The sequence below is a fragment of the Pteropus alecto genome, unplaced genomic scaffold (assembly GCF_000325575.1).
Source record: "Pteropus alecto unplaced genomic scaffold, ASM32557v1 scaffold287, whole genome shotgun sequence".
NCBI lineage: Eukaryota > Metazoa > Chordata > Mammalia > Chiroptera > Pteropodidae > Pteropus > Pteropus alecto.
In genome coordinates, this window is record NW_006439718.1 from 2,528,461 (window position 1) to 2,540,420 (window position 11,960).

General features: G+C 44.0%; 1 protein-coding gene across 8 annotated transcripts in view; it reads left to right on the top strand.

The window, feature by feature from the left end:
* The window catches only part of MARCH8 (membrane associated ring-CH-type finger 8), a 122,563-nt gene that overhangs the window by 82,346 nt on the left and 28,257 nt on the right, over window positions 1-11,960 (top strand). For all 8 annotated transcript variants that reach the window (XM_025050326.1, XM_025050320.1, XM_025050321.1 and 5 more), the window contains one exon: window positions 9,503-9,553. In XM_025050326.1, coding sequence (XP_024906094.1) covers window positions 9,503-9,553 — 51 coding nt within the window. The remainder of the gene's footprint in view (window positions 1-9,502; window positions 9,554-11,960) is intronic.

The window sequence follows — 11,960 nt, forward strand, 5'->3', positions numbered from 1 at the left end:
ATGTCTAATATTTAGGACTTTGCTGAACTTATTTATTCTAGGAAGTTGTTGATTCTTTGAGATCTTCTACATGGACAACCATGTCATTTATAAATAAACATCATCATATTTCTTCCATTCTGATATGTATTACTTTTATTTCCTTTATTTTCCTTATTGCACTAGCTAAAACTTTCAGCACTGTGACAAATAAGAATGGTGGAAAACATTGAGCAAACTAAGAATACAACAACATGACACTGTTCTTTTTTGTCAGCCTGGGCGATGGGAAAGAGCAGACAAAGAGACCATTAGGGGCAAGTCCTCTCCTTCCAGGAGGACACAGACCACTTGCCCATCTTGAGATAAAAGGGTGGCCAGGAGAGGGGTTGCCCCTGGCCTGCGATACCAAACAGTTTCTCCAAGAGTACCAGGCCAGGGGGTCTCCACCGGCATTACAGTATAGAGAGGAATGGGCCAGAGGCTAAGGTCAAAACTCCCCATTAACAGGGAACCTTCAGCAGTCATTGGGAGTGACACTCTCAAAGGCATGGGCCAAACACAAATCGAGAGTTCTTCTGCAACCCATTGCGTAAGCCGTGCCCCCAGGGCTCAACCAGGGCTACCCATGGCTCTTGTGTTACCTGTATAGTTCAGGGCCACAACCAGGTGGCCTGTTTACCTCCTGCCAAAGGTTCTGGGGACAGAAACAGCAAAGCTCCCTGGTAGGCCCGGGGCAAGAGCTGTTTAGCAGCAGTGCCCGGGCATACCTTCATAGCCCGAGGCGAGCCTGCTACAACCCTTTCAAAGAGGGGACAACCCTGTTTGCCTGGGTTGCTCATTCAGAAGGTGTATAGCCTGTGGGAATTTAGTGTACCAACGGCACCAGCATGGGCCCAAGGTGCACAGTTTGTCTTTCAGCAAGCCATTGAATCATTCTACCATTCCAGCTGCCTGTGGATGATAAGAGACATGTAACTACCACCTCATGTCATTGGTGGAGGCCCAGGCTTGCATTTCTTGCCCTGTAAAAGGAGTGCCTCTGTCACTGGTGATTAATAAGGGCTGGCCATAGGTGGCTGCGAGGTGTTCCAGTGCAGTCACAGTATGGAGTTGATCAGTAGTTGCCACCAGCCATGCAAACTCTAGACCGGTGGCTGTGTCCACACTTGTGAACATATAGCAGTGTCCCCGGTCTGTGGGCAAAGGCCCTGTATAGTCCACTTGCCATTCCTGGAGTGGCTTAGCCCAGTGGGGTACCATCTTTGGAGTACTCTTTACCCGTCATCTCTCCTGGTGCTGCTCAGCACACCAAGGGCATTGTGCCATGGCAGCTTGGGCTTGTGCCCGGGTCAAAAATAGCTCCCATCGCTTCGCTACCTGTTCCATGGTATGGGCCCCTACTTGCCCTGTTTTCGGTGGAGCCAGGGGCCAATGTCCACCAGCATCGGTGGTACATGGGCGCAGTGGACTTATGCCAGTGCATTGGCTGCATTATTGCCTGGGGCTTGTTATGGCTGATGGCCCCGGACAATGGTATATGATAGCCCCCTGTTGAAGGCCTCACTTCCAGAGGTCTTCTCACAACCCCTGGCCTCATAAGGGGAGGTGGCCCATCATCTACTCTTGGGCAGCCCACCAAGGCAGCCACAGAGTGAGACCTCGATACCCAGCCCAACTGTCTGTGCAGATGTGCACTGGGCCAGTGTCATTCATGAGGACCAATCACACAGTGCAGAGCTCAGCCCATTGGCTGGGTTGCCCAGCACCAGTTTCATATGTCAGAGGCTGCCCATGGCACAAACTGTCTATGTACCAGACATCCTTAAGGACGGGAGCCTGACCCTCTACAGCAGGCTCCGCCAGGAGCTCTGCTTGAAACTGCATTGGTCCCAATAGGGAGTGCAGCTGCTCTGACAGGGGTTTCACAGAGAACTGCACCAGCTGCTTCAGGTACGCCCCCCACTTGGTCAGTATAGGGGTCTGTGCAATTCCTATATGGGGAGTTTTCACCCAGGACCCTAGCTACCCCTCCTCACGAGGTGCGTGGACTGCATGGTTACGGAATTAGGACCAATGATGGCCTTACTGGTCAGAAGGGGTACGTATATGGCAGCCAGTAGCTTCTGAATCAGAGACTACCGCACTTCTGCACCTTTCCATACCTGGGACCAGAAGCCTATTGGCACCTTCCTGGAAACTTGCTTCTGCCACAAGCCCCACCCAAATTCTGCATCATCTTGCACTGTGAGCAGAAATGGGAGGACTGGATCTACTATGCATAGAGTTTGGGCTTGTGCTATAGCATGTTTCGTAGCCTTAAAGGCATCTTCTGTCTTAGGGGTCCAATCCCACTGGGCACACCGTCGCACTAGACGGTGCAGGGGTCGCATCAAGGAGGCCAAATGGAGAATGAACACTCTCCAAAATCCCAGCAGTCCCAAATAGGTTTGGAGCTGCTTCACAATTTTGGGTTGGGGATATGCCTGTATCTTATCAATAACTGCCTCTGGCATTACTTTCATCTTACCCAACCAGACAACTCCCAAGAACTCAGGTCCTTGGACCTTGTCCTTGTTGACCCAACCCCAGTTAGTGAGAGCTTCTCGCAGGCTGGTTGCTGCTGCTTCTAGTTCTGTAAGAGAATCAGAGGTTAACATTATGTCATCAGTGTAATGATACAGATATACTGCTGGTGGTTGTTTCCAAGTGGCTAAATCTTGAGCCACGAGACCATGACACAGGGTAGGGCTGTGCAGATAGCCTTGAAGAAGGATGAGGAATGTCCACTGTTGTCCTTCCCAGGTGAAGGTGAATTGTTCTTGGTTTTCTGGGGCCATGGCAATAGAGAAGAAGGCATTCGCTAAATCCACCACATAATGGTATTGTCCAAGTTCATGTGACAAACGGTCTATAATGTCCGTGACGTTCGGTATGGCAACATGTAGGGGTGGTGTCATTTTCATCTGATAGTCAACCGTCATGCGCCAGGAGCCATCAGGCTTCCGCACTGGTCACACAGGGGAGTTGTACGGGCTCTGTGTAGGACTAATGATACCAGCTTCTTCCAGCTTCAAAATGGTGTGACCTATTTCATCATGGCCACCAGACAGGCGATATTGTTTTGTGTTCACTACCCAGATAGCTTGGGGCAGCACCAACAGGCATGGTGTGGATGTCCCCAAATAATAGTCTTCACCACCCAGATGCGAAGGCGGAATTCACCAACAGTGGTATTCATAGTCAGACCCCGTAGGACATCAGTCCCCAAAATGTACTCTGGTAGGGCGATACGTACACCTGGAATGTCCAAGGTGGCAATCTTCCGATAGCCAGTGTCACATGGACCTGCCTCATGTGAATGGTTCGACCCCCATAGCCTTCTATGGTTGCAGTGGTTCAGAAAACTTGTCTAGATTCCCGTAGAGTAGAGTGCAGTTAGCATCCATGTCCATGAGGGCCAATACCCTTTGTACATTGTGGGTGGGCCAATGTATAGTCAGTTCCACATGTGGCCTCAGGTCAACCAGCTCTCTCACCAACCAGGCAACCCAACCGGATCCCTAATCGGGGAGGTAATCAGCCAGCAGTAGTACCTCATGGGCTGCAGCTTTCCCGGGAATAGGGGTGAATTGCTAGTCAGGGCGCATCTGATTCCACAGTGCCAGCAGCACTTCATTAGGTTGCTGCTCAATCTTTTCTGGGGCCATCCCTACCGTGAGGTGATCAAACTACATCTGTTTATGGCTCACCTTCATGGCCAGATGGGTTGGGAGTTCTTCCACTCCCCCGCCTTTCGGCCATGCCTCCTGCCACACACTGGCCAGTTTAGGAGCGTGGTGGGTGGTATGGCACGAACTTGGGTGGTATGCTCCTTATGTTTCACTTCCATACCCCCCAACCTAGCCATGGTGGGTGTCACCTCGTGGATCCGTCTGTCCACATAAGGGGCCAGCAGTGCCGCCATGTGCCAAAAGTACCAGCTGGGCCAGAAGTTAAAATCAAGTACTTTATACAGGTTGTAAATACCTCTTCATCGGGACTATCATACTGGGCGTGAAATATCATTTGCCACATGCCCATTTCCCGAATTATCTGGATCAGGTCTAAATACGTAGTCCATTTGCTCACTGTCTCTGGCAGCTCCCCAGTGTCGGCCCACACTATCCGTGCAGCAGACATGAGTGGACATGAGATCAGGGAACGATTACCCACGTCTCGTGCCATACATGCCACATTCTGGAGGTGCTTTTGGAGGGATGGTATTACTGTTATGGAGGCCAGCTGAGTCATCTCTTCTGGAGATAATTCAGTTTCTTCAGCCCATCATCCCATAGCCACACCAGCCACCCCGGAACCATCAACCCTGCTTTCTGCCATACCTGCTTTGTCAGGTCCCGGAGTTCCGTGGGGGTGTAGTGGATCATGGTGGTATGCTTTTTAGCCTGGGGGGGGCACCACTGGCTTGTCCCCCCGGGACCAACGACCGTTCCTCATCAACCTGCTGCTGTATCACTAGCCACACCTACTGCAGTGTTGCTGGTGGGCTCCCAGACTGGGACGATGGCAACAACCCGTCAGGGCCCCACAGTATGCATTCTGTTGCTGACAGCCATTGTTCCAGTGCTTCTTCCTGGCGATGCAGTTGCTGCACCCACTGGGCCTGGTCCTGAACCTCCAGGTTGGCCTGCCGCAGCACAGCCAGAAACATCCAGGCCACCTGACCAGCTGCCTCCCAGTGAGTGGTCAGGACATTTGACTCAAGTATCTCCAAGGCTTTCCGGACGTCCTCTGGACACAGCTTCACTCTATCCCAATCCTCCGGAGGCGCCTACGTAGCAAGATACATGGCCACGGGATACCACTGGGAAGCGAGGGGCCACATGTCCTCCACTTAGGTATCCTCCACCTGGGGACCATCCAGCGCACTGGGGGCGGGGTGGGGGAGGGGGTCATACCTCATCCTGCCAGCTACGCTAAGTGTCAGTGCCGAGCTGATTGAGAAGGGAAGGTTTTGGTGGTGAGACACCCGGTTGAAAAAAACACAGGAGGAGCTGACAGGAGAACGAAACTATAAGACAAGCCTTTACTTGTGGGGCGTGCTTCCACGTTGGGGGACCACATAGGCTTATATGTGTCAGAGAACAATAGTGGCATTCTGCCACATATGCGTAGTACAGCAAGCTGAATCATTCTTACATAAACTGGGTGCAGGTGCACTACAGCGTTTAATATAACATGCCGGATCTGGGGTCATATCCTTGGCTGCGAGCGTGGATCACAGCCAGACCTGGAACTAGCCTGGGCCCACAAAAATGAAACTGGGAGGCTACTGTAAAGCCAAATTTTCTTCACTTACTTCAATCAAAACATATCAAAGGAGATTGAATGAAAAGCAGTTATGAGAATATAGCTGCCACTATAACAAGATTTAAAAAACAAGATTTTGAAATATCAATAGATTGAGACATCTGTAACATAAGATTTACAAAAATATCAAACCATGCTACACTGCTCACTTATAGTTTTTGTTTGAAAAAAGTTATTTTTTATAGAAATGTTATTTATATTAACTGGATTTATTATTGTTAATTCTAAATGAATTAAGAGATTCATACTTTTAAAATAATTCGTTTTAACTTCTAATATGGTACAAATTAATAGATATAATCCATATAAACAAAAGGTTTTGGGAAGCCACAATTTTTTTACATTGTAAAAGAGTCCTGAGACCAAAAGTTTGAGACTTCTTGTATATACTTTCTCTTCTCCTGGTACCAAGTTGACTGCTGTACCTGATGGCATCTATATTCCAGGGTGAATGAGGAAAGGAGGAATGCTGGAGAAAGGAGCAATGGCCGTATCATGAAAGCAGATGTTTTTCCAGAAAACCTCGAAGTTAATTTTTTTTACAGAGAACTTTCTTACATTTTTACCTTTAACTGCAAAATGATGTGAAAAAGTGCGAACTTTGAGTTGAGTCCATTGGTACTCAGAACAAAGTTGGGGTTCTCTTGGTAAGGTTGGGTATGAGGTAGATAGTTAGCAATGTCTGTCACACATAGGTTTTTTGTTTGTTGGTTTTTAATGACTGGTCCTGGTCAGAGTTTCAGGAAAACTCCTCCATGAAGTTCTTTTGTTGACCTCTTTACATAGAATCCCCCAAACTTGCTTAGACATCTCACCTCATTGTGATATTGTTAATTCTTGGCTTCTCCTTTCCAGGAGTTGTTTGGCCTCTGCGGGCTCTGTGTCTCAGTTGTACCCCCAAGATACATTTTGTTGGAGCCACACATAGACTTGCAAAACATTGGCAGGACTGATTAAATTGTGAAATGTCCCTTGCCCTTCAGTAGATTTCTTTTTATCTTTGTGATTTGGTAACATCTTATATTAACAAAACTTTTCTCACACCCTTAGACTTAGTCTTTCCCACTCTATCAGTTTCCCGATTGTGAGCTCACTGCCATCTTTTACACAGAAATTTGCTTTTACAATAGTCATGATTTGCTTTTTAAAAAATAAATCATGTTCATTTATACCTTAGTTTTAAAAGTGAATCATAGCCTTTATGGATTATTCTGACATAGGGTTTGGAATGAAACTTGCATCCGAAAGTGTGGTCTGGGAACCAACAACATGGGAGTCACCTGGGAGCTTATGGGAAATGCAGAATCAATCCACCTCAGACCTAACAAATCACAATCTGCATTTTAACAAGATCCCTAATCGATTCAAGTGTACAGAATTTCAGAAGCACTGTTCTAAGGGAGAAAATAAATGAGAAGAGGTCATGGAGCTGTGTTCTGAGGAACTCTCATGTTCAATATAGTAAAAAAAAAGCCCACCAAAGTGACATGGAGATGAGAGCAAGCCAGGGAAGTGTGTAGTCTCACAGTGTGGCATATCCTGGTGCCTTCTCCAAAGAAGGAGGGTAACAGTTTTTGTGCCCAACAGTAAGGTTTTCATCTCTTCCAGGGATACAAAATAGTGGAATGCATTAAGCAGTGACTGAGCATATTAACAATTGTATGAAAAAAATTTGCCTAGTTTTTTATCACTTGGTTATTGAAGCTTAGTTTGGCTTGAACTGGAATGGAATTCTTTTTCTCTTTGGTATGCCTAATTCTAGTTCTTGACATCGATGTTTGGTAAACTTTCCTTCTCATTCACAAATATGCCTGACTATAGGAAAGACTAGTGTCACCTACTCTTCCCTGATATAATTTATATATGTGCTTTTTTAAATGCAATTCTTCATCTTTTCCCTAGTTGTACATTCCTCATCAAACCACTATTTCAAAGCAATTCTGTGTGGTAACTTATTGGAATAGGCGTAAGAGCCAGATTTATTTTTGTTAATGTTCTGTGGCTAATACAGTTGTTTGCATATTGTAGTTGCATAGTAAATAAGTATAAAATGAATAATTGACTCAAATGAATCCTGAGATTTGCTTCCTGAAAAATAGGTCTGTTATGGTTCCGAACTTCTTATATGTTCAGTAAGTCCAAATAAACATAGCAATATTTAAGGGGGAAAAAAAAGTCTATTGGAACTGAATTGTTAATTTCCTATCAAGTGGTGGAGAAGCAGTCCTAAATATCAATAGGTTTCAGGCTTTAAAACATTTGTATCTTCTGGGGCTATTATTTGTTTGATTTTACTAATGTAAAATATTGTATTGTTCTAACAAGGAAAATAGAATAAAGGCTTACATCATTAAATTTATTTTTCAAGTTCATAATGTAAAGAGCAACTTTTAGTTTTCAGTCTGGATTTTTAATGTTATCTAGCTTAATTACTAGGTTTCCGCACACCCCAATATTCCCTCTCTATGGAATAATGAATGTCATAAAGCTCTAGGACATGAATTATTGCTTCTCTTAGTACCTCAGAACTTCTCTGTAGGTTTCCAGATGGTGTTAAACTTGCCATTTCTTGTAACTCTGGTTATAATTGGTTTTCTATACATATAATTCGAGGTGTGTATATCTTTGTTTTAATTTAGTAGACTAAATCAAAATTTAGCAGTGAATTTTCAGTAGATGAGCTATTAAGCTGAGATTCACAGCAGTGCCCTATGTTTGTTCATCATACATTGTTGACTCATGAATGAAATGGAAATGGTTATATTTACCTGTTTTATAGACAGAGGGACTCTCCATTCCCAGGGAGTGAATGTGTGAATAAGATGTTTGAATGAAATTCTTAATTAAGTCTGGTCTTTTAGAAACAGTCTTTGGTAACATATTGCCAACACTCTGAGTATACTTTATAATTTTATTCTTTTCTTCTATGACTATTGAATTGACTAGCTTAAGACCAAGAAACATTCTATTGAGGCTAAACACTTAATTGCTTTGTCTATATTGTATTACTCTTAGGAGACCCGAACTTCCGTTTCCATTCAGATTTATAAAATAAGGAGAGAATATAATAAAAATATTCCAAAACAAAAAAACATACAAATACATTGCTATAAAGACAAAGAAGATAACATTGCTGAAACAAGTGCCAGCTGTCAGGCCACTGGGAAGATCTTGAAACTTTTCTTCATCATCATTTTGGCTTGTAGATGACTTTGTTCTTCCTTTGTCTTCACATTGTATTCTCTCTGTGTGTATCTGTGTCATAATTTCCTCTTCTTAAAAAGACACCATTCATATTGGATCAGGGTCCACCCTAATAACCTGACCTTATTTTAACATAATTACCTCTTTAAAGACCCTGTCTCCAAATATAGTTCCATTTTGAGTATTGGGGGTTAGGACTTCAATATACGAATTTGGGGAAGGGGGGATACAATTCAGTCCGTATCAATTATGTCTCAGGAAGGTCACCTTAAAAGCAGAAAGACAAGGTAGGAAGTTATTCAAGAGTTCCAAGTGAGAAATGAAGAGAACCAAAACTAAGAGTTTGACAATAGAAATGATGATGAGATTTGAGATCGAGAGACTTTAAGGAGGGAGAATTTGTTATAAGACTTTGTGACTGTGGAAGAGTGTTAAAGGGAGGAGGTTGGCACGAATCTCAGATTTCTCTAATTCAGGAGGAGAAAGTTAAGAGAATAGATGGGAGCTGTGAGATGTCCTTGTTGTATACCCAACACTTGGACAGCTAAATGACCTGTGTGGGTCAGCTGTCCTGCTTTTTTTCTTCCCCTTCCTTCAGGGGCTCCTCATAGTATGGACGACACAACATACAACTGAACATGCAGTTTCTTGCCTCTGAACCTGTCATGAGACAGGTTCTTAATGTGTCATAAGATAGTTATCTCCCTCTTATATTTACAGTTAATTCCAAATTCCTGTTCTTTTCTTGTTAAGTTTCTATTCTTTTATTCATCTTTGCCAAATTCTCCAGTATCTAATAGCTGACCCAGTACATAGTAGTATGTGTTCAGTAAATTCTAGTTGAGGGAATGCTTCGTCAGGATTGTTATGATCAGTTACCTGTTCTTTGCATGTTTTAATCACTCATTTGGTTTTCTTGGTACTTAACACTTGTTTGGTTTTCTTGCAGAATGAGAAGACTTTGGGACATTCCATGAGTCATCCAAGTAGCATTTCTAAGGTAGAGTGCCACTGAAATATGTTATTTTCATAGCTTGGGGTTTTTGTATTCTTATACCTTGCATGCGTTTATACTCTTTTCTTTTAAAGACAAAGTTCTTGATATAGTTCTTTAATCTGCTCTGGAACCGTACATTGAAGTTTGTAGCAATTATATTTTTTTAGTGTGGCAATTCTGAGTGTGTTGGGAGCAGAGACCAATAGGAGAAAACCCTATTTCTTCCAGTAGAAATCATTTACTTTCAGGGTAAAAGAAATCTCAGAGAGTCACCAGAGGATCTGTTACCTCAATTAGGAGTGCATTTGACTGATAGTAACAAAAATCCAACTCTGTGGTTTCACTGACAAGATGTCTGGAGGTAGATGGTCCAAGGCTGATGCAGTTGCTTATAGATGTCGCCAGGGACCCAGGCATTTTCTCTTCTCTCCGTGCCGCCTTTTTAGCACACTGTCATCTTCATGCGTAGCACTTCATGCTCTGAAGATCAGGAGCTGGGCCTCCAGGTACCATGGCTGTGGTCCTGGCGGGAATAAGAATGATGAATGGTAGAGAAGTCTGTCAGCTGAGAGTGACCTTTTAACTCTAGAAAGCAAAAGCTTTCCCAGAAGCTAAGCTGCCTGACTTCTGTTTACATCTCACTGGCCAGAACTGGATCACATAGCTACCTTGAGCTGGAAAGTGGCTGGGAAAGGGAGAGCTGAGTGAGTGAATTGGCCATCTAATAGCACCTGATGCACTTGTGGCGTAGTCACTTAAGTAGCCTCCCAGGAACACATCAGCTGCTAGGGGTGACCCAGGAGCCAGTAGAAAGTATCTCACATTCAGTGAGCTTGCTCCCATGAACTTCTCATCTCTCAGCCCGGACATGGGCTCTGACCAACCTCTTGTCCATGAAGGTATGTTTATAGAGGTTTCTTGCAGAACCTTCTCTCCATGTCTATGTCACTTGGCCAAACACTGACACATCTTGGCAGGAAGGTCTGAATAACATGACAAAAATTGTCCTGCTGTCTCAAGCCTCCTAAGTACTCTGAAATAAAGTCACTTATATGCCTTTTTAATTTACAAACTACACAGACGTTTTCATTCATATCACCCTATTTTTTTTGAACCAAAAGTAGAATCTAGCAGATCCTTTAAGACCTTAATCTGTTCTTAGGCATCTAATGTTGTTATCTAATCATATCATTCATCCACTTAATTTGGCATAAAACTGAAAGTCTGTAGTGCTCAGTGTGACACTGAAGGCCATTTACAGAGTGCTCCTTTGTTTATTCTTGGCCTCCCCCGAGACCAGTCACTCAAACTACGGAGTTAGGCCACCTCATATAAATACCTTTCACTGAATTCTCTCTCCCGTTCTAATCTCCATCTCTTTTCTTTCGCTGTTGCTTAAGCCAGGAATGCTGGAGCTGTAAAACTTTGCAGTGGTAGATCATTACTTTCTCAGTAAAAAGGCAAGTTCTACCCTGCCACCTTTTGAAGGAGCTGTCCAGTGTTTAAGCATTGAGAAGAGTGAGAAAGTGTAGACCCAGATGGCCTGTCTGATTAAGTTTAATTAAACACTTTAAAAGCGTACAGTAGCACTTGCTGCTTTGCCCCAGCGGCAAAGATCTAGAGGAGAGCCTCGTCCTGTGCCTCAAATATGTGTCTGTTAGTTTGTTTATGATTTTAGTAAGATTTATTTGAAGCAGTTTCCTCCTGTAGTTAAAAGTTTGTGAACCACTGGCTTACAGTGTCTTGAACATTTCGTGCACTTGGCGAAGGCCTGGGGTATAGCTATTTTGAGTTGCTGTGTGAGGGTTTTGGGGTTAGATGGAAAAGGATTTACTAAACATGTGGCTTTGAGGAACGACCCTTCTCTGAGCTTTAATTTCCTGATGTGTAAATTGGGAAGTAATACAACCTTCAGGGTTGTTGTGAGTCTTAATAATAATGTTTGCCAGGAGCCATGGGACAGGGACAGCTCCCTTATTGCAGTGAGTCAGTAAGCTGACTCTTTCTGAACTTTGTTGAACCCAGGTGCTCTTAGGTTGATTGGGTCAGGATAGTCCTTGATGGTAGCTCTTATTATTTTCTTACTGATCAAAGGCAGAACTATATATTTAAAATAACTTTCACCAGGGTGAAAAGTAAGATATCTAATAAAAACTCTGCCTTTTTTTTTTCTTGCATACATTTTTATTGTGCGTCGCTTGTGCCAGACACCGAGCTCTAGGTACTGGCGTAAAATGATGAGCAAAACAAACATGGCCACTGGCATAGAGCTCCCTGTAGGTAGGGTTGAGATTTTTCTTAAAAAGCATTTTAGCCCCACACTAACACTTTCCTGAACAGGGGAACTGGAAAAGCCTCAAAACTTTCTGCCACAGAGCAGGGCCAAGAAGATCTGGGCCCCTTCCATTTC